Below are 24,047 nucleotides of genomic sequence, written 5' to 3'. Positions count from 1 at the left end.
AAGTTTAACTCCTTAATAAAACCCTTTCCCTCTGCCCCCATCATGAGATTGATTTTAATTTGCCTGAGCAAGGAATCCTTTAATTGTTATAAGAGCTATATAAACATAAAGATTCATTCTAAGATGACTCTTTATTATGGACAATAGAGGCCTGACAGACCTGGAATTGTTCCACCCGAGTTTTTTTAAAGCTTATAGATTTACACAAGAATTGCAAACTTTCTTAGCAGCAAGAAAGCATCAGTTTTGCAAAATAAAGTGGCACACTTTATGTCTGGTGGTGTGTGATCACAAACTCTGAGAAGCTGTTTCTATAGAGAAAACATATACTGATTTTTAACAACCCAGGAAAGGAAAATTATGTGTCACCTGAAAAGTCACATCTCAGCCTGTTGATAGAAACACCAAACCATAAAATGAAGGCAAAGAACTAGGTGATACAGCAAAAGAACCTTTGGACAGTACATATCCTTACAGCTCTGCCAGTCAAGAAAAAACAACCAAACCCATGCTCCTCACACAAATGCACATTGTCACCTACTTCACCTGAGCAGGTTACCTGCCTTCCATCACCCACTCATCACTTGAACAGAAATAAGTGAAATGCTGCTCTCTGCAGATTGTCTTGATTCAACCCTGGGTATTTAAAAAGAATGTATAAAAATCCACCTATACATAGAAAAAAGGTGAGAAGTCCATAACAAGTTTTCTTTAGCCATGCTCAGCCAAAAAATGCCACGCTGTGCTTTTCACGGGCCATCTTCCACTATTTGCTCAAACCCTTTGTGTGGTATTCTTGCTGTGTCTTTGACTCCCCTCAGAAACAACACACACTCATCTTCCCCAAATGCTATAGAGGTACACAGTTCTTCTTCCTGAAATATTCCACTGGTGAGCTGCCCAGTTTTGTATTTTGAAAACATCAATTTGGCTGGTTTGAGTTTTGGTGGATTTCCATTTTATTTACCAAGAATAGGAAGTTGCATTTCCAGGCTTCACTTTCTCTAGAAATCTACCCAGCCCAAAATATCACAAATGTGATAAGAATGGACAGCATAAGAAGTGTTTGAATAATTCTACTCTTACCAAGCAAAGTAAGATACTGAAAATGACCTGAATATACTGATACTGAAAATATAGATACTGAAATAATGTAACCTTTACTTCTAAGTAAAGGTTAATGTAGCCTTTACTACTAAGCAAAGTAAAATTAAACTAATACCAAATAGTTAAAAAAATTAAAATGCGTAGTTTTTAATACGCCATAGTCATCACTGTTTACTATTTAAAACAACACTGTAATTATCCTGTAAGATGAAATTAAATATATTCTTGAAATACAAGGTGTTAAAAGACACCCCATGGCACCTTGTTTCAACAAGGTGTACATGTCCTCTCTCTTTTTTAAATATTACCTGAACAGGTGCAGGATTTGAGAGGTAAAGTTCATTAACAATGACAATCTCACTAGCCTCACAATTTCCTTTTATTTAAATGAATCAAATACATTTGCTTAAAAAAGCTCCCCACAACATATTAAAAGACCTTCTCTTGAAACAGGCCTCTTATTCTCTTATTTTGGCTACTATATCAAAATTGGTGACTAAGATGGGAATGGAACAAAAGTTGGCCATCATCTCCACTCTTTTGTGCCTTTACCAGTAAAAAGATGAATTGATACCTGCTCTTCTGTAGTATGTCACATACAACGTCCACAGAATATTAATATGTTTTACAGAACTTTAAACTACTATCACATGAATGCTTTAAGATGCAACTGTCAATATATTAACCTCTGTTTATTCCCATTTTCCTAACTTCAATTCCAACATATCTCTCACCAACATCATCACTGTCAAAATACAATAAAATGTTTACAAACAATGCATTTGCCTAGAGCATAGTTATATTTGTTGTATTAAAACTGTTATCCTTCTCTTCACTTTCTCCAACCTGAAAAATCATTAAGTGGTAATGGTAGGAAAATTTTTTCTTGCCCTTGTTTAGAGCTTTTCTTCCTTCAGTTAAATGAATTCCATCAATACAGCAAGTATGCATATTTCAGTATAAAGCATCTATAAATGATAGGCTATCATTAGGAGTATATTTTTGCCTTCTTAAATTGTAAAAATTTCAAGGACCAGATTTATATCTGCTTGTAGGTCATCTTTCAAAACTGTTCTAATTTTTCCATCCTTTCTTAAACACTATCACCAGTGAAGAAGCACTTGAACAGAATGATGAGCTGGAAGTACTTTTTAAACAGCAATGATGTCTAAGCATAGCATTTTGGTACTTCACATTGCAGTCCTCTAAGTTCAGTTCTAAATTATCCAATCTGTGACAATTACTCTGTGTTTGGACCACAAAACCACCTCAGTAAGTACATCTATAAAAATGAAATACTGGTTTTGTTGTGGTTACATATTGTCTCATAAAATATTGCAAGGTTGATGCTGCTGCAGCAGGAAAGTAATTCTGATTCAGATAACCCTCCTGCAACTACACAAAGAAATGAGAACCTCCCAAACAATAACAGATGTCAGCAGCATCTGCAATTTAATAGTTCATGAGAGAATACACTCTGCCATGTGATGAAACGCCAGAAAAAATTTAATGCTACCTTTCATTGAGTAGTTCTTGATGCAATTACAAATAGGGAGATCTAGTGTTTCATCATATCCTTGGAGTGCAATAAAGGTCTACTGGGCTCTTTGCAGCAGGGAAAGAAGTGCCCCAAAGAGGAGTAACATCAACAGACATGTCAACAATTCTTTTTTTTTAAATGCACAATACTAATATACTTCTATATTTTGGAAGAGGAAAATACTCTTCATGCTATAATGCTATAACTGATACCTGTATCATAAGCAAATAATAGGGACTATTAATACTATTTCTTAATTTTGTCACATCTTCCCTCTTCCATATTTACTATTACTTTAACTCAGAAAGTTGCCAATATTGTGGCTTACACCCATATACTGAATATATTCCATCTTTCACATCTGAAGCATACATTTTCTCCAAATGCATTTCCCTCACTGCCTCCTTTTCACTATTAAATGTGCATTCAACAAGAAATCAAAAGCGTTTTTCATATAACTCTTGCCTTCTTGAGACTATCCCACTGTGTTCACACCATTTAAGAGGAATCAAAATTCTCATCCTAGCTTTATTTCTTAAAAATGTACCTATCTATTGTCTCCTTCCCAGCTTGTAGTCACTTTCTACAAACCCCTCTCTAGTGCCGCACAAGTATCAAACAATCTCAAGCTCAACAAACATGCTTTGCTACTCAGCTTCTCTGTAGCATGTCAGAGAATCACAGAACATCAGGCTGGAAGGGAACTCAAAGCTCATCTGGTCCAACCTTTCTTGACAAAAGCATGCCCGAGACAAGATGCCCAGCACTTTATCCAGCTGAACCTTAAGTGCTGTTGGTGAGTCCACCACTTCCCTGGAGAGATCATTCCAGTGGCTGGCAGCTCTCCTGGTGAAAAATTTGTGTCCAAGTCTGAAGGGACTGCATTTGAAAGGACTGCACTTTGATGCTTTCCATACTGAACATCTCTGCCAATGTGTCTTGGGCTAGTCCTCTTAACAACTAGACTGGCAGCAGAACAAGTAAAGTTTGTATGTATTAGTGGAAATGAATGAGTCAATTTAGTTGGTGGAGAAAATTATAGTGTTGTGAATAGAACTGTGTAAAACCAGCCAACTACTATTTTCTGTTTGGAATTATTTTCACACAAAGAAAGGCAGAACTACCACAAGTTATTTTTGAACAAAGGGACAGTAAGGCTATGAACTTTATTTTTACTTTAAATGAAAAATACATCCCGCAGAAAATCAGTATCATCACCACTAAGCAAGAATTCAGTTCAACTGCAGGAAAGATAAATGCAAGAGATGCCTTCATTTTTTTTGGCCAAAGATCATACTAAATTTCCAATGCTTACACCTCTGGCTTTACCATACCATTTAGGTTAACTTTGGTATTGGATTCCTTCACGTCTCATTGTGCTGCTGCACAATTCTGTACATCTCTTCTTCCTCCTCCTACTCCCTACTCACACGCTCTATCTAAAAGGAATGTGCAGGTTTTAGTCATCTTCCAGTTTTATTGTCCTAACAAATACTTGAGTGCATTCTGGAGCAATTGAAATATGAAGAGGAAGGCTCATGATCTCTTTGATACCTTTGACAAAATAAATTGTGCTGACAACCATGAGGGTAATCACATTTAACAGAACTAAAATGATACAAACACTATTTTAGTCTCAGTTGTAAGCAAAAAATGGGGCAACTCTTGCAGATAGTATTTGAGAATGGCATGGTGATGCACAGCACAACAAAGTCAGTCAGCAGCACCTCTGGATCAAGAGAAAGCTCCAAGGAGTCCCTCAAATTAAAAACCATCTCACGTTAACATATCCAAAAGGTGATATTGACACCATGCAACAGTAGCATTTTCTCCTCCCCTTCAGTGAAACCTGTGTTTTTCAATGGCAAAAGGCACTTTCAACACCATTTCCCCATTTTGGATCTCTCCTTTGTATCAGCCCAACACAAGGTGGGGTGGTGTTTTAAGATAGGTCCGTGAAATAAAGGGTTAAAACAGCAGCACCAGGTGGAAGCAAGGGTCTTAAGCATTGTGGTGAGACACAGGGCAGTCCTTGAACAGCTGTATCAGCACAGGAGGAGCAGTGAATTGTAGCTATGAGCAGAGCAGCAGGGGTGATAAGGCCAGGCATTTTTCAAGTCAGCTTTACTGCCAAGGAAAATTGGTCATGTAAGTACTGCATAAGCAGCAAGTTGAAGAATGGTTCATATAATTAGAGTCTCAAACCTCAAGCTGAAGACAGTAGAAACATGTTTTGTTTTTTTTTTTCAAAAATATCATACCAGCAAAAATCAGGTTCTACTCTGAAGACTCTTGTCCAGCAGACACTATAAAATTGCTTCTAAAATAGGTCCTGAAAAAAAACACTCTAAAGTAACAGTGACAAGTAATGGGGGCTATAACTGGTTTGAAAATTCAACCAGATCATCATACATCACTGTCTTATAGTTGAACAAGTTATTTGACCAAACTATGTTCTATATTTCTGCTGTCAATTACTTAGCAGATGTTTTTCTTTAATAAACTGCATAGTTTGAAGCATCTACTTTGAGGCAGAAAGCACAAAACAAAACACAAAAACCATCACCAAAAAAATCCAAACTCTTCTGAAGTGAATAACTAATACCATTTTAGCTCCTGAAAGTACCAAGCTTCCAGAGACACCTTCCATTAAAAAAACAACCATCCAAAAAAAAAGCCCACAAAAAAACAATCAAACAAACAAACCCCTAAAAAAAAAAAAAACCAAAAAAACCAAACTAACAAAAACCAAAAACAAACACCAAAACCAAACTAAAAAACCAACAATCCCCAAAAATCCCATAAGACCTGGCTGAAACTATACAATGTGCCAAGTACACCTGGCACCTCTGGCAGAACAAAACCCCAGAATGTCTCCTCAGGCATCTGGCATGAAGGTAGTCAGGGGTGTCCTCTGCCTCTGTAGCAAGAGTTGAACTCACCTACAAGACTGTAGGTGTAACTGTGGGGTTACACCTACAAGGAGTAACCCCAGCAGAAGATTGTTGTCCCGTGAGACACATGCCTTTCCCATGCAGTATTTCAGCAGGCTTCATGGCATCCTGTTCATCTTCACACCTCATCTTGGAAAATTCCATTATGCCCTCATACATCACTTTCTCACCATTTGCCCTGCCTAGACAGCAGGGGATGGGATCTCCTACCATCAGGAGAGGCACCATGCCAGGTGGATCAGCTTGTACTTTGGGCTAAATCCAGAGCCCAGTCAGGAAAAATGCATTAAAGATATGAGCACATCCATAATGCTCTGCCTGGGGTCCTGAAAGCTAGCTCCCTCTGGGATGAGGTGGAATACATGCATGCCATGGCCCAAGTGGGATTAATGGCAACCTAGACTTCAGCTTCTCCAAAACTTCTCATTAAGATGCTCTTGGTTCATCTTTACATTTATACATTTCCTCTGTAAGTCTCCACACAATGCAGGATCTCTTCATCAAAGACTCTACTGCTCTGACCAGCTGCAACCAGGTGGAAGAAGCTTTCCAGGATGTCCTGACACCTGTGGTACTTTGACCTCCTCAGGCAGAGCATCTCTGGCCAGCATGCATCAGCTCCCTTTTCTGGGATGGGAGTATGTGGACAAGACCCAAACCATATTCTGCTCAGAGCTCCCTTCATCTCCCTGTTTTTACATTTCTCTACTCACTTTCCTTCTTTTACCAGCTGTTGCCTGTTTTTTTCTCCATCCTCATTTTCTGTAGTTTCTCATTCTCAAGGAGAGCTCTAATGTTTTGTAAGGAATAAATTGATATCTGTTCCTAAAGAAAAAGCCAATAGAAGCAATGACTCAAAGCAGTTACTTTAAAAAAAGCAAGAAAAAAGCAAGCATAGGACATTCCTCACTCCCCATGCCATGCAGTTTTCCAGATCATGCCTTCAAGCTATTCTAGATAAGAGATGTCACTTACATAGCAATTACATAGTAATTCTTCACATGAACATCATTCCATCCTTGCCAACCTTTTCCTGAGTGTTCACCTGAGATGCAAGGTGTTTGATGTTCATCACCAACACATGGTAGTAAGTATTGCTTAAAAACAAAAATTGTTTATTGAAATTGAAGAACCCCAAACTCTGAACACATTTTCTAAAGTTCAACAATGTCCTACCTGGGAGTTCAATATAAAAAACCTAAGTTAATATGCAAATGAAATAACTTCTGCATTTGAATATTAAACAGTTGGATTATGAGGTAGGTAGTATCAAAAGAGCAATCTTTTTGGAAGAAAGCAGGTCATAACAATAGACCAAATTTAGATAGAAACTGAACTTTATTAGGTATTAGTGCCGTCTGTATGAAAAGCAGGCTAATTTTTTTAGTGTCAGTTTTGCATCTGATCATTCATCCTCAAGAAATTCAAGGGAAAAAGAAATTGCTAATTTGCAAAAGAACCAGGAAACACCCTAAGAACCACTACAAAGCACTACACACCCTCAATCTCCAGGCAATTCCACATCCCATGAAGCTGCTGTACACTTAAACAAATTTCAAAACTTGCTTGTTTTGCTATTTGTTATTCATACAAGCCATTATACTAAGCTAAAAATCTAGCACCTAATTTCTCTCTGAAGTTCAGTTCACTACACAAATACCACTGCAATGTAGATTTTTCAGCCAATGGAGAGAATCCAGCTTGAACACACGATGCACTGCTGCACTGTACTGCTTTAGAATGCTTAACCCACAGTTCCCAAAGCAGAGGACCAGTGCTGGGAGTTGCAGGGTGTGCTCCTCACTACACAAGTCTTCACAAGGAACAAACATACAACTGGGGCATTGAATTTTTCAAAGCTGCCCAATATAAAATAGTCCTCAACAAGTTAATGAAAACATATCTTCTTTCATCATAGCTGTTAGAGGGAAATACCATGATCTTTCAAATGGGCTTGGCATGATTTTAGCTATGCTCTTTCTCTCTCTCACCACCTACCCTGTTTCTCAATGAGAAACCCTGATCAAAACCTCCATCCTCCACAATAATCTATGGAGTAGTTAATAAAATGCTTGAATATAGATATAATTTGCATTAAAAACTTTATCTAATGATAGACTTTGGTGCGGTTAAATCACAATTTTGCCCTGTGCAAAGTAAGGCTAGATTATCATATGCTTAACAATCAGAATTTACATACACAATAAAACTGTTACTGCTGCTTGCTACAAGACAAAGAATTTCAAACTGACTAATGTTATAGTAATCAAAAGTAACCTTAATCACTATAACAATGCAACTACTGAAGTAGCAGAGTACATACACCCTTAATTATGTCATTTTGTGAGAGGGAAAAGCAAACTGTTTCTGGGCACAGGCAAAGTAACAGTCTTTTCTATCTTTCAAGTTTCCACCTTCTTGCCAAAAAAGCACTTTCCTTTGTTTTAATTTCTTGAGCCACATGGCAGCTGTGGATGTCTGTGGGTTTACAGACAAGTGCTAGCAGCAAGTGCAGTATGTTAATGAGCACATACTTCCTGGAAGCAGCTTAACCTGAGTGAAACAAAAGAAACAACAAGTTCCTGAGGTCCTCTGTTTAAATATTACAGTATTTTAGCAAAAGGATACAAGTTAACAAGAGGCAGAGGAACAACAAACTAACAATAACATTTAAAAAGCACCAAGCAGTTTATATATTTGCTCACCTAGCAACATTTTAAAGGACACACAGGTAAGATATCTTGCTACTTTACAGTTAGTCTATCACAGAAATACTGAATCTCTCTAAAGAAAAAAGGTCAGTGCAAGTACAACAGCATCTCTCCAAGCCCTTCCTAAGGGGAAGATTTGGCTCAAAATGCTCATCAGGCTTTCTCTGGTAAAGATCAGCTATGCCATAGAAAAGATTTTTGCTTTCTCAGAATCTGGACACCCATTTAGCTCTTACATGCAGAGTGTATTTATATGCCTCCTTGATTTACTGAGAAGTATTTCTAAAACCACAATTATTGCTCAAAACTACAGACAGATGACATGTAGAGAAACTGGTTGTTTATTCAGAAGTCACAAAAACTGCGGCTTTAAAAACCCAGACAAAACAAACACCAAGGTGTTTCCACACCTTTACTGCATAACCTAATGCTAAGAAGTTAGCCTAACCCTTACTACACCTCTAACAAGGAATACATACCAGAACTCATTCTACCAGAAGCCAGCAAACACCTTTTCCTTCTGGTCAGGGAAAAGCAGAAGGTAATTTAATGGAAGAAATAAAAACTTCGTTACGTTTCTTCCTCTGAATAGCAAATTGGAAAACAAACAAATAGATACAAAATGAAAATCTTAAACAGAAAAATAAAGAATCCTCTTCTAAAATACTATTGTCTTAAAGATCCATGTGACAAGTGTAGAGATAAAAGCAAGCAATGTTTTGCTCTATTTTTCTCTACCTCCATATAGCTCTAGATGTCCAACTGATAGGTGCTAACATCTCTCACCAAAAAACTTGAAGTCTTGAATTTCTTATAAATATAAACAAATGCAGATGATAAAGTGGTAGTTTGGAGTAATATTTTTTTCAAGAAGTTGGCAGAGTGAGATCTTAAAGAGCTCAATGCTAAAAAATAAAGACTCCTTTTTCTTGCCACCTGAGCATTTCATCGCCAATGGTGCTTTCAATGCTTCCTTTGAATCTGCCTTTTGCTGTCTGACACCTCAGTGAATTGATTTGGTGTGCAAAAATAATTATGGATAACCCAAAGAGATAAAACCTGCATTGTTTTCTGACTATGTAAAATACCTTAACAATGGATTGGAGTAACATTTGAGTCCTGACTTGAGAAGGGTCTAGGAATAAAACCTGACTTTTCAACAGTGCAAGTCACCAGATGGGCTCAGCTGTTTTGTGAAACCTTACTCTGAGCGGATGTGATTCTGCTGAGATGTGGAAGAAAGAGCAGGGGAGATGCCAAAGAGAGGCTCAAATGAGCCCTGAAGAGACTCCTGCTCACTGCTGCCGATCCCAAGACCACAGGCAGGGCAGGAGCTCCCTTTAGCTCTCTGCAGAGCAGACCCTCTAAACTGCTGCATCCCAATTCTCCTGCCACACAAACAGTCTCACCTTCACTTCCTGTCAGCATTTCCCTAATTTCCCAAAAGAGTTTCAGAGAAGAAGGTACGTTTGTACAAACAAAATGAGGTCCTTGCTCATGACTAGCCCTCGTGAACACCAGGATAACAAAAAGAAATGTGTCTAAATCCTTTCCAACCATTGAAGGGGAAGGTTAAAAAAAAAAATCGGAAACAAAGTGATTTTATCTTCTAGTTTTGCAACTCTAAGACAACATACTCCTCACTTCAATTACCTCCTCAGAGCTCCACTGCTACTTTGTTCTCTTTCCCATTTCCCAGGAAGCACTTCTACCTCACAGCGGAGAAACTGCTTATGGTAGGGAAATACTCACAGTACAGCCTGAAACCACAGCTCTCTTCTTGGCAGCAGCAGTAGGTCAGGCAGCTCCTACTTAGTGCCTGCTATCCACTCTCTTCTCTGTGCCACATCCCACCTGCACTGGTACAACTGCTTGTGTGGCTGCAGTGAACTGCATCAGGAAGCTAAATACAGGTAACTAAAGTCCCTTCTGCTTTCCCTTTTCCGTAGGGTTATTTTTAAGCTAGATCAATCTCAAATTCAGTTCACCTTGTTGTCTCATAAATAGTTACTCCAGCACACTTGAGGGCACAGAGGCAGAAAAGCAAGTAGCACGGGACAGAAAAGCAGAACTGCAAATGAAAGAAATGCTTATGAAATAGCACCTTGCACCTGAAACAAAGACAAAGCTTGAGAGCAGCAGTGCAGGGTAGACTTTTTACCAAGTTCTAGCCCTAAATTCCACAAGTTTATAAGGAAAATCCCCACTGACTCAAGGTTCCTAACACTGAAAACTTTGCAAGTTTCAATGCTAGAAGCACTGATTAAATAAAACAAAACGAACCAGTTTAGATCCAGTTCTAGATCAGATGTGATCTGGAACTCACCTGCTGTATAGCAGAAACAATATTCTTTATTAAACCAACTGCTGTAGTTTAGGAAAAAAAAAAAAGCATCTGGACAAACAAGTCCCTTATGATGTCTAGAAAGGATGCAGGCAAACCACAAAACCTGACAGCTGTCCAAAAGCCTTTCCAAAGGAGCTTTGTCCAAAGGAGGGATGTGTCAGCTCCAGGAGAACTTTCACTGTCTGGAGAGGACTCCCTGCCAGCCTGGTGTGGAACAGAGCAGTGCCCTCCACTCCATACCATAACCTGCACTGCTGCATCCTTACATTCTGCTCTCTCTACCAATGAGAGGCTTCATTTTTGCAGCACAGCACAGCCCTAATTAGGCTAAGGAACAAAGTGACTTGAAAGAATATGAGCACCCCCAGCATTATTCAAGATATTATTTTTGATTATGTCACTTCTACAAATGTGGATGGGTAGATGAACAAACACTAAACAAACCCAGCAAGGAGGGAATGCCAAGTAATTTAAAAATACTCTTTCTCTAAAGTAGTCTGAGCCTGTAATAAAGGCCTAACCACAACAGCTAAATACAAATCAATTTATCACTTGGAGGCCCTTCTGACCTTTTGTTATGCTACCACATGGCTATCTTTAATGAGTGATAACCTCTTTCTTTGCTAGTCCAAGCTGTAAATAAGCATTTTGTTTTTAATTAAAGCAGAATTTTCAGATGGTACCTCTCTTCACATGATGCATACTGGTAGTCTTACATTGGTGATTACAGCAGAGGGATTTTCAGGTATTTCTTCAGCAAATAATTACAACTATTTCTTATTTTCTTATTGCTGAAACCTACCTGATTAACAGATGATACAGCCCCAACATAGTGGGAAAGAAGCATTACATACATTGTTCAAAGATGTTATTCATGCAGACCATTCCAGCGTCACTCCAATATACATTTTTAATTACTCTTTATACAATAGATATTTTAGCTGATATTCTGATCCAAGAACAAGGCTCCAAGATACCCATTTCAAAACTGGAGTGCTAAACATAATGAGCAAAAGAAAAAAGACAATCTCTGATCAAAAACACTCAAGCAAGAGCCTCTGGAAAAGTGACAAGGAATCAGCTACCTTGGGATAGCAATGGATACAGAGCTTTTCACCTTTACTTCACCAATTTTAATTTAACCAAGGTCAGCAGTGATAAATAAAGCCTTGCCTCATCTAGTCTTAACAAGAAATACAATTGTGGTCTCTTTTGGTCTTCAGCAAGAGAATGCAACAGAATGACCCAGCAGTGAATACACATGAAAAATATGAAAAAAAACCACCCTCAGTTTTTAAGAAATGTACCCAGAGGAGGTTAAAATCTACTGGAAAAAGAAAAGGTAGAAGGCTGCATCTTCCTGTCAAGCACACTTCAAAGGAGCACTACTTAAACTTTCTACAAATTATAAGAGTTCAAAAGCAAAGAATTGAGTATAATGGGAACTCTGTCATACTGAAGATACAGTAGGGAACACTTCGAGGAAAAGTGGGAGTGAATGAACACAAAACTCACATGCAGAATACACATCACACATGCTGTACTTGGCTATTTAAAGACCACAGAAGTCAAAGTTAGTAAAATCATGCTGGATTAATAGAACCAGAGATCTGACTACCAGGTAAGAAGATACATGTGCAGAATTATGCTTTAAAAATCATGTATTTTTAAAGCATAAGTTTCCCTTTAAAATACATTTTAAGAGCAATTTGCTACCACATACTGCCACAAAAAAAGCAGCAAAGACCATCTGAATCCCAGCAAATAAAATGCAGAAGCCAAGCCCATGCCATCAAGATCTATTGGAAGAAGAGAAAATTTGCAAATCTTTCAGTCCCTAAGAGTGTATTGTAATCACCTGGTCTCTCAGCCAGTCTGGTGGTTACATAGAAACAGACAACATCACACCTAAGTACTCTTGAATCTGTGGGGGGAAAAGGGGAATGGGCAATGGGGGAAACAAAATAACCCAACAAAAACCACAAACAAAACTAAAAGTGGGATTACTATTAATTTATAGGCAAATCTCTTGCTATCATGTATGACATTCTGTTGCATATTTAATAGGTCAAATAATTCAGAGCTGTACATCATAATTACTTTAAAAAAATCTGTATTATTGTGTTATCTGAAGTAAAACACACACAAAACTTTCTACAAAGTATATAGTTTTCCAGAACTGACATACATTCTAGTTTAGAAAGCAGTTCTAGTACAGTTAAAACCTTCCTGTTTTGTTGAAAATGAATAATGATTTTGAAAGCAACAGATTCACTTGCTGAACTAAAAAGTTATGTGACCTTATTTAAACCTCAGATGTGTTGTAGTTATGTTTCATGCTACTTCCACAAATTATTCCAAGATAATGAATAATAATAAAGCTAATATTTTCCCACATTAATTGCACCAAGTTAAGGAGGACTCCCTGTGGCCTTTTCTAAAAAATGAAATTTACTACATAGTGATATTTTTAACTTCTAGGTTGCAAAAGTTCTCAACTACTGTAAATGGAGCAGCTGAAAAAAACTAACAAATAACGAAGAGAATAATTAAATGAATATTAGGATGAGGAATCAGAGTAAATTTTATGGCAACTCATAATTGTCTTTCTCCAGATTTCAAATGAAAGACACTTATATTACTATTCTAAAAGGCCCTCAGAATTTGTAGGTTGCTGTGGAAAACCATGAAAACCTCTAAAACAAAGTTAAAAATGGAGCCAGAACCCTGACGTTTCTCGTTACCAAAGGACAACTTTTAGTTTTGGTCCTCCAAGTCAAAACCCAATGCATCTTATGAGAACGTGGAACAGCAGAAATAACCCCCTAACAGATTCCATTGAAGCTTTCCTTTCCAGCTTCTGTGCACACAATGTATCTTGTCCTCTCTGCTACACAAGCCCCATTCACTCTTGTGGTGACCAAGCTTAAGAAACCACCACCACTCAGATTTCATTCACCTGCAACTTCAGCCCAGGAATACTCCAAAACATTTCCTCTCATCTGCTGCTGGTGTTCACATAACTCACGGTTTTATTCCACTTCATTGCCTAAGTGAAGTAACAAGTACTAAAGACATTTGACTATAAATGGAAAGCTACAATAAATGAGAGGGATGTAAGGGCCATAGCTGGGTGAACAGCATTTACTGTGCTGGCCACAGACACTGCAAGAGGTCTCAAATTACACTTCATGAACTAGTAAGTGTAGTTATCAGGGGAAGCTGCGTTACCCTTCATTGTTCTTCCAAGGACCTTAGCATGCCCTTGATCCACACAATTCCATAAGCTCTATGCATGAATCAAGGCATAACATCACCTTTAGAATTCTAAGCTGGATATTCTTCTGTTGGCCCTTCAAACAGCTTCATTTTCAGTGTCCTGTAGTCTGGAATACATGCTTTTGAGGACACTTAATGTGCAAAACTAGAAAACTGGTTCAACAATGCAAATAAATAATTCAGAAATATTAACGCTCCATCTCATTTTATATTTCTTTAGTTTTTGGTTGCCATGTATCATATGAATAGATGACAATCAACATTCACTGATAGTAAACCAAATGTTGTCTCTAATAATTAATTAATTGTATAATAGTCATATCTTATCAATCTTCCACGGTAAGTGAATCCTGGTCTTTCCCAGCAGTATGTCAATGATGACCAATTTTTTCTCCTAGTTACAGGAGTTGTATCATTACAGAATTTTGCTGCTAAATATACTGAGTAATTAAACATCTGAGCTTGATGGCTCTAGCAACATTTCATTTTTAAACACTAACAAAGGGAGAGAGAGGTTCTGAAGGAAACTCCTGCAACCTAAAAAATTACAATATATCTATTTTGTAATATGAGAATTCATTAAAATGAAAGTAAACACTGTGTGTTGTAGTGTTATTTAATTGCACAAACTAATAGCAGTACAGTTACCATGAAGTACAAAATGCAGTGTTTTGTCATCTGAAGTACTTCAAACAATCCACTCTCTTATAGTTAGGCTAAAATACTTCCCATCAAAATTAATGCACTCAAGTAAAAAAAATAAAACCACTAAACAATAACGGTCAAATACTCATGAAGGATTTGGATTGTGAAGTCTACAGTAATAGTGAGCTGAGACACAAGAACTGCAAGGTGAAACCAACAATCAGAACTGGGTAGGTCAGCCAGAGCCCCTGCTCCCACAGCTGGAAGCACCCACTGCAGATCCCTGGGAAGCCAGAGGAATGCTGTGTGGGCAGGACCCGGCCTATGCAAATCGGGTTACCTGGTTCTACCCCAGACCTCAATAGTAAATACACAAAAAGTACACACACTAAGAAAACCCTAAAAAACAACAACAAAAATCCCAAAATAACAAAAAAAAACCCCCACCACAACTAAAAAAAACCAAACAAACAACCCCCCCAACTTCGACGTTTAAAGTTATTTCCATTTCAATGCCCTAGGATTTTCCAGTAACAAAGGGTATTGTTGTCACAACACTGAGCTTGCACAACTGCCTGCTCGCTACATTTTGTCTTTACTCTTATCCATCACAAACATACCCAAAGTTTTTCAGTAGAAACAAAGTAAGTAAGTCAACATGCAAAAAAATAAAGTCTAGGGTTTTCTCCCCAACAAATGAATCGGCTTTATATTGTTGAAAGTTATGCTGAAATACTCAGAGGAAAAAAAAAACCCAACAAAATAACAAAACCAAAGCAAACAAACGAACAGAAACACCAGCAGAAAGCTCCCTGCCATGACGAGTTCAGATCAATGCTTTTGTCTTCCATTTTACTCAGGGCTCAGGAAAGCAACGCGGTACCGAGGGCTCTCCCAGCGCGCTCCCGAGCGATGTAAACACGCCGCGGGGCTGGGGCTGCGCCGCGGGGCGCGGGCCCGGCCGCGGGGTCACCGGGGCTGCACGATCCGGGCGAGCACGGGAGTTTCTGACCTACATTCCCCGCAGCGGGATAAAAACCCTCCCGCCGCAGACGGAGCGCGGCGGGCGGGAGGCCTCCCCCGCCGGCAGGGTGTGTTCGGGGGTGGGGAAAGCGAGCGGGCCGGGGCGAGGATGAAGGCTGGCGGAGGCGCCGACACCTGCCCGCCGCCACCGCGGCCCCGCCGCCAGCTCCTCCTCCACCGGGGACGGACACCTGCTGCGGGACAGCCGCACGCGCGGCCCGGCGGCGGCCTCGGCCCGGCGGCCGCGGGCGGGTTTGTCCCGCTGCTTTCCCGAGAGCCCGCTGAGCCCCGCGGCGGGGCTGGGGTCGGGCGAACTCCCCGCGACGCCGCGCAGGCCGCGGCCGGGCCTGTAGGGGCGGAGGGCTCGGCCCGAGGCCTGCGGCGGCGGAGACGCGGGGCGGGCGCGCCAGGCCCAGCCCCGAGCCCTCCTCCGGGAGCGGAGCCGGGCGGAGGCGGCGGCGGCGGCGCGTCCCCCTCACTCACCGCTCTCGATCTCGTTGCCCTTCTTGGCGGTGGCTGCGTTCCCCATGGCCGGGCCGAGGCGGGGGGCGGGAGGGATGCCGGGCGGGGGCCGGGCCGGGCTCGGCTGGCGGGGCGGCGCGGCCCGCGGGCGCGGCGGCGGCAGCGGCGGCGGAGCTGCCCTGGCCCCGCTCTGGGTCTCTGTGTCTCCGGCCGCCGCGGAGGAGGAGGCGAGCGCTCTGCCCCCTCCCCCGCCCCGCACTCGGCGGAAATGACGGCCGGGGCGGCGCCTCCTCCCGCTGCGCCGCCCGCGGGGGCGCAGCCGACCACGGCCGGGCCGCTGCCGTCGCCTCGGGCGGGGGCTGGCCCGGGGTAGGGACTGGGGGAGCCCCGGGCGGCGCCCCCCGCCCGGCAGCGGCTCGGGCAGGCGGGGGCGGCGGGTGCCCGCGACCGTCGCCCGCGGGGTCTCGGCACCCTCCGCACCCCCGGGCTGGCGGGCCGCGGCCCCGGAGCGCCCCCGCTGCCGGAGGGCAGGCCCGGCCCGGCCCGGCCCGCCCGCGGGGCCGCGGCCGAAGCGGGGGCGAGGCCGCTCAGCCCAAGGTGACCCCGGGAGGCCGCGCGGGCCGCGGCCCTGCGGCTGCGCCCGCCCCGCGCCCCTGAGCATCCCCGAGGACACCCGCCAGGGCCTGCACCCCGGCGGCCGACGGGAGGAAACTCGCACTTGCCGCCTGTTCAGTGACTGTTTTTACACGGCTCACCAGACTATAGGAAAAAAAAAAAAAACGTAGAAAGTAAGCGGGCTGCCAGGAAAGAGGTTTTTTTTTTTTCCTCCCCCCCTTTTGCTGCCACCCATCATAAATAGCTACAGCTACACATTTTCTAGCGGTATTGTGACTTTCAAGTTGATGATAGCTCTCTTTATATATTTATCATGTGAAACACTTTGAGTGTTTTAGCTCTGGAAGGAAATGCTTATCAAAAAAAGGTTCTATTTTACATGCTTTAAAGTGGAGAGAGTGGAGAGCAGAAGTGCTAATCTTACAGATCACAAACTGAATATATTTTGCCAGGACAGTGTATGTGATACCCAGCCTCTCCTGGCAGTATTCTTTCCCCAAGGCTGCAGGAATTGTTCTGGCTACCATCCTTCTCTGGGGTTATCAAAATCCTCTCCCAGCACTGTGGGGTACCTGCTGGTAAAGCACATGCTGTCACAGCCTAATACTGAATTACCTTACTACAAGACAGGATTTTATACACATACACTAATGCACATTAAAGTAGATACTTCTAGGAAATTCCCAGTTTCCTAGGCCTGTGCAGTGGATACAGTGTATGGGAGCACTGGGCAGATCTAGCCAGTGTGTGGTCTACCTTGACAGTTGTACAAGTTGCCTGGGTTATATGGCTGCAAAGTTTTGAGAACACTTACCTGAATTATCTTGACGTTTTGTAAGTTGAGGTTTGATCAACGAACTTTTTGGTTTAAGGGACTTTCTCCTGATTTTCTTCACCTTTTCCCTTGCATTGTCCTGACGTGTATTGTACTGCTTACTTCAGGGGAGTACCTGTGTTTCTATGATTAAAGAAGCTGCCTCTGAGGAAGCCAGGTCTCTATTGCTTTGAAGATAGAAACAAGACTCAAACATCATGAGGAAATAACCTGCAAACCATTGAGGGCAGTGAAGCAGCTACTATTGAAGAGGGCTGTCTCATTTTGCCAAATATTCTTTATGCACTTAAAAAGAGGTTTAGCAAGTTATCAGTAACTCCCTTTGCTGAGGAATGGCATGTAGATTGCAATGGCTGGATCTGCACCAGGAGAACTTAGGCATGGGAAAAGGAGAGGGTACTTTTGCCATCTGTCCTCTTGATCATTCATACAATGACAAAAAATAGAACTCTGAGGTGCTGTAGTATTTAAATAAATATCTGAAAATTATATCTCAGGTAAAGATCTTATCCCAGTTTTAAATATTTTCCTTGCACCAGCCACCATAATTTTCATTTTGGCCAGATTGAGTCTGAGTCAGCTGATTTTCATCCAGGTGCTGACAGGCATTTTGATATCCTTGAGAAGACAGCAGTGACATCACTAACAAATGAGGTTTGCTGCAGCATCTTTAGCATATTCCTGACATTACAGCTCATCCCTTCGCTAGCAAATTATGCTGCAAAGGCTGCATATGTGGGAATCCACCAAGGTCCAATAGACATTACTGCCCTTTGGGTCTTGGTGGACAAGGATCAGCTGGTCATTGCATGTACTCCAGCAAAATCCTACATATACATGTCCAGACCATATATATGTATATATGTGTGTGTGTATGTGTGCACCAACGCAATGACACTGGTTCCCAAATAACCACATGCTCTTAATGCACATGCACTGATGGATTTCCATAAATGTTTTTACCCAAATACTCTCTTTATCAGAAACCTAACAAATATAATTCAACAGTGCTGTGAAATATTAAATTAACTATAGCCATGGTTGTAGCATTACATGTGTAAGCAAAGATAACAGAAATAGTTAGAGATGGATGTTTGTATTCACATTCACACTACTCACACATCTTATGCTGTATTAACAAGTTAATAGCCATTGATTAATTGCAAAACATACCAATGATTATAGATATTATGTGTATACAATCAGCATTCAGACTGTCAACTCTTATTCCAGTCCTAATCTTTAGTTTCCTTACTTTTCTTGTATAAAATCCTTTTATGCTGAAATACCTCATATCACTGCTTATTTACAAGTAGTTTGCCTTCTTTCTGTCCACACAATTGGTTAAAAAATAAAGTAATGCAAATATGAAAAATGTTCTGTTTGTGTACGTTAATATATTTCACTAAAGGCCCAATCTGAAAATTCAAATTTCATTTGTTTTGCTGATCTATATGAGATTTTAAAAAATATACTCTAAGAAAGTCAACTCAGCAGTTTTAGCAGTTTGGATTTGATGATGTTGTTTCAGTGACTCTCAGCAGGTTTTCGTCCATTTTTAACATATTTCTTGGGAACTATCAGCTAGGAATATCCTAGCAAGACCAATCCTTCACTCTGATAAAGCCTAAAGCTCTGTATCAGATGTATAGTTCCCTCATGAAACTCACATATTTTTCCCTACATAGAGCTAAAAATGAGAGGGTCATTTCAGGACAAAAAAGATAAATTTTTTCTAGATTAAAGACTCTCAGGTGTTTTTAGCAGAAATCACCTGTTCATGTGGTAATTACTTCTGGAGCCACATATCCTTTCACTTCATAATCATTCTGATTTCTAGGTGAGATAGTGGCATTGCTGTAGCAACTACAGCAGTTGTTTTCAATACACATTTGAAACAAGTCACTAAATTTAAATCATTACACATCTTCATTTTCTTCTCTCAGATTTGAGGTGTGCCTGCATTGCAAGGGGTTGGCATAGACAGATTGATGGTTCAGCCCATCCATACTGATCATCCTTAGCCTGAGGGTGTAGGCTCTGCTTGAGCTGTGACCATGTACCTGCCTTAGTTGGGGTTCTCTTTCTGTGGCCAGCTGGCCTTACAATTGCAGCAGTGCCTGTAAACTTCGGGCTTTGAATACCAAATTAGACTGCTTTTCCCAAAATCCCACATTCCAGCATCTATGAATACCTCTGGCAGCCTCCTTCTCTCTCCTAAACAGAATGATATATTTGGCATTTAACTCCTTGTTTTCCTTTTGGGTTGTTCCAGGCTACTGGCACATTTCTTGCTCTCAGCTAACCCCTGTTCTGCCAGTGTGGGATGCTTTTCTAGCAGGTTGCTAACGTGCTAAGAAGCATATGTATTTCTTTGTGAATATGGAAGATATTTTCCAAATTTTACAGCTTCTGACCCAGAAACAGGAATATTCATCACTGCAGCATAATTTCAGACCTGCCAAGAATATATCAATTATGTGATGTAGATGTGCTAAGGGAAAGGATGAAAGCAGGAGTACAGCAATTTCCCCTGCTCCCTGTACTAGCTATAAAGACAGCAATAAACTACATCCTTCTGCAGGGAAGGCTTAGTCCACTGATGCCAAATTCATTCCAGTTGAGGACCCACCCACTCAGAGAGAAGTGAAAGGACTTACATCATATTTCTACAATATCTGAGATTGCCAGGCCCTGAATCCACTATGAAAGTAAAGCAACTTGGCCAAGAACTTGCTCTGCCAGTTTCAGATGTCCTGAAAAATGTTCTTTGATGCTTTTCAACTGTGAATCCAAAAGGAATCTGGAGCCTCAGGAAGGTGTTTGTGTCACCATGGATGTTACAATTTTGAGGGACATTTTATTTTGGAAGGAGCCTTAACTAAGGGCAACTTGGGCTTCCTTCAGTGTGACTAGGTAGACTTAAAGCAAAAAGCTCCAAAGGAAGTTTCCACCAGCAGCTAATACTTCACCACTGCCACCCTTTCCTTCTTGGCATTAGATGTTTTTCAAATATTTCCCAAGATAGCCACTGGTCAAAAAAACCCCCATGTAAACAGAAGAGTTTATATATTCCCTTACTGATTTTTAACTATGGTTCATCACAAGCCTCTCAAGAGCCATAAAGCTGCAAGATGAGGGTTTTTTTTTTTATGTTTTAGACCTAATTTAACAAAAAAGGCTCTATGCTTTTGCTGTCAGTATTACCCCCTAGAAGAGAGCATTTGATCAAATTTTCTATGGATATTGGCTACATAATAATTCACCACAGGAGATGACAGGTGCTGTGTTGAGGTCAATGTCCTGCACAACAGACATGTTTTTTTAAGAGATAAGCTACAGACTGCCTTAATGGGCAAGTCCAGCTGCTCAGTTCTTGGCCTTTATCTCTTATGATCATTTGGCAGTGGGTGTAGTTTCTTGCTATCAGCCAAGCAGCACTTTTTTCCAGTTGCTTATAATTGTTCTGCAGATTATTCCATATAAGTTGATTATGTACATATTGAGTAGGGTAAGGTAAACAAAAAAAAATCACATTTTTTCTTGTATTTTTAGTAGTTTAGCAACATATTTTTACTGTTGCACGTGAACTATAGCAGGAATGAAATGAAAGTCAGAGCTGATGGTATACTTGTCTGATATTTGATTCTAGTTTACTCCTACAGATTTGAATAGAAATACTACTTGTGTAGTCAAAGTTATTAAAAAATGCAAAGCTGTTTAAAAAACTATATAGTAAGCCACTTTCAGGATAGCATCCTTAATTACTTAAGTTTACCATAATTGAGAGGTGATCAATATTATACTGTTTGTTCTTACTGTATATTAAGACTCTGAATCACCTTCTACAGAACTGACAAGATTAAAAACAAAAAACAAAACCAGTGGTGTTTTTAATTTATCTTTTTAGGTTTTTTCTACAGAGATCTCTAAGTTAATTACAACTGTTAGTTTAAAGTAGACTAAGCTATATTAAATGCCTCAGTATCTATTTTTCCTCAGAATTAAAAATGACCTTAATTCAGTTTAGCATAACTCACTTTGGAAGTGAAATATGCTAGGTTACCTGAAGGTCATTTTAATTCTAGCTGGGAAAGTTCAAACAGTTTAGCAAGCTTTCCTACATACTCTGCACCCAATAAGTGAGGAATGATGAGGAACTAGTAGTCTCACATCTAAATCTAGGCTTCACTGTATTATGCTCAAATGTATGTCCTGTAAATTGTGTCCCTCTGTCACATATTACTGTATTGGCTAAAGAAGTCTAGCTGGAAAAGTTCTTAATGCATAATCAGCTTTTCTGCTGTAATATCTTTAGTAGTGCCATCCAAAAATAGGAAAACTGTCCAAGATGGTTTTCCTGGTTTTTTTGTTTTGTTTTGTTTTTTGTTTGTTTCTGTTTGTTTTTGGTTTTTGTTTGTTTTTTTAATTTCTAGAAGCACATTTTTAAATAGAAAAAAATCACTTTCATAAACCTGTATTTTTACCCCTTTATATTTCTACAACTTGCTGTTTTTATTTCAGTTACAGCACAGTTCCTAGAAATACTAGGAGATGTGCATATATGCCTAATGAAGGTAATATGTCCCATTTGCTCTTATGTTTATTATTTCTTCTGCACACATAATCTTTTGCTGCAAGTGTTTTTATTCTACAGAAAACCATCACCCAAGGTAGCAACATGCAGTTTCTTCATGGTTCAGACCCCTGGCACCTGGAAGACAAATACAAGGTTTTGCTTAATGTTCAGAGTCTTCCATCTGCTTTATTTGTGTTGTTATTCCTTGCTCAGGAATTTCAGCTCAGGGTGTTTTTCTGCCTCTGATATCTCTGTCTTATGGTATTTTCAGCTCTTGGTAATATCTAAGGTTCCAAGTACAGTCCAGTCCAACACTTGAATATTCAAGTACTATTTTCTTGGCAGATTCTAAATTGCCTCAGCTGGAGACTGCTTCTCCCAGGAGTCTATTTCTGTATTATTTGCTCCACTTTCTGTTGAAAACCAGTGGCTTTTTAAAGTTGGAAGGGCTTTAGATTTTTTTTTTTTAATCTAAAAATCTTCAATAGATCTTAGCCTATGGCAAGGTAATGCCACACTTTATCATACACTTCTAGCACCCCAATCTTATATAGTAAATATAATCTTATAATCTTGTCATCCCAATATTATAAAGTAAAATACACTTCTAAACATCCAGGACCAAAGCATATCACTTTAATATGCTTCATTTTTATTTAGAATGCAATACTTCTCATTTTTTGTACCAGCTTCATGAATATCCTCCTTTTCTTAGATTGCAGAGAAGTGTTAAATATGCCAAATGCATCAGCACTTGCTATTTTCAGACGGAAAACCTGCTTCTGATAGACTTGCTTTTAAATAACACTTACTGTTTCCAGATGTACACTGAAGTGTTCTTGCCTTCTTTTCCAGTAGTTTCTGCTATTTCCAGAGTTTGAGCCTTTAAATGCTTTAATTTCTTCTCAGTGTCTTTTATTTTTTTTAATATTTTTTTATATTGCTAGTGCCACGAATGAGTGGTCATTCCAGGCTCAGATGGTTTCAGCAGATGTTCTTCAGTCAGGTACCTGCAGTGTCTTTTCCTTACACTTACAAGCCAGGAAGCTAAATTGCTAAAAGAATATTTAGACCATTAGGAGAAATACTAAACAAAACCAATAATAATATCATATTCATAGGGGTGAATCTATTGAAAAAAAATGCATGCAAGAAAAAAAGAGTAAAATTTAGCCACTTTCCATATAGAAAAAAGCAGCCAAAACTGGATTAAAAGTTTATTTACTATTTTTGGATTTCTTTTTGTTTGTCTTTGGCTCACAAAGCTAAAAGGAGAAATATCTACAGTGCATGCCAAGAACTTATTAATTCTCATTAGCACAAAGAAGAAGTGGTTATTTCAAGTGGTTGTAATGCAAATGTCAATGTAAAAGTTTTTCCCCTCAACTCCAGAGCCTGAGAAGCCATTGTCAGACTATACTTCGATATCAGAAGATGTTCTGTATATTTGATAGATGTATGGCTGATTCACCAAGAAAGAGAAGTTGAGTGTTTTCAAGCATTGTTTTAATCACATGAAACAGAGAACTTTAACTTCTATTTGCATTTAGCCCAAGCCAGATTTTCTCTAAACTCAGTTTCACATCTGAAACATAGAGGTAATTTTCTAATAATAGTTGAAATAAATGTAATGCTTCCAGTGAAGCTTTTATTTTTCAAATTGATTTTAAAAGATGGCAACCACGTGCAGTACAGGTTTTGCACATGAATGTGACAGACAGGGCTTTCAAATTGGTATTATGATTTTAACCATCACATTTACAAGAAAGAACTCCATTCTTTTTGTGCAAAGAGTAGATGCATCCCCAAGTAATATATTAGCCAATAAATGTCTACATATAAAAATTATCCTCAAGCATTTCTCGTTTCCAATGCTGTAATTCCTTTCAAATAACTTCAGGTAACATGAATCAATCAAGGTCTCTAACAGAGGATGTATAGAAATCTGTC

The 24,047-nt window shown here is 39.9% G+C and overlaps 1 protein-coding gene across 2 annotated transcripts in view; it reads right to left on the bottom strand.

Annotated features, from left to right (window-relative positions):
* The window catches only part of PRKACB (protein kinase cAMP-activated catalytic subunit beta), an 81,219-nt gene that overhangs the window by 49,770 nt on the left and 7,402 nt on the right, over positions 1–24,047 (bottom strand). Inside the window, exon 3 of one of the 2 annotated variants that reach the window (XM_066556096.1) lies at positions 22,910–23,152. In XM_066556096.1, coding sequence (XP_066412193.1) covers position 22,910 — 1 coding nt within the window. In that variant the 5' untranslated portion in view covers positions 22,911–23,152. Of the gene's footprint in view, positions 1–16,089; positions 16,179–22,909; positions 23,153–24,047 lie in introns of those variants that run through there. The other variant, XM_066556094.1, reaches the window with a different exon arrangement.

The sequence above is a fragment of the Molothrus aeneus genome, chromosome 9 (assembly GCF_037042795.1).
Source record: "Molothrus aeneus isolate 106 chromosome 9, BPBGC_Maene_1.0, whole genome shotgun sequence".
Classification (NCBI taxonomy): Eukaryota; Metazoa; Chordata; class Aves; order Passeriformes; family Icteridae; genus Molothrus; species Molothrus aeneus.
Note: the sequence above shows the minus strand (reverse complement) of the source record. Positions and strands in the feature narration are given on the sequence as shown.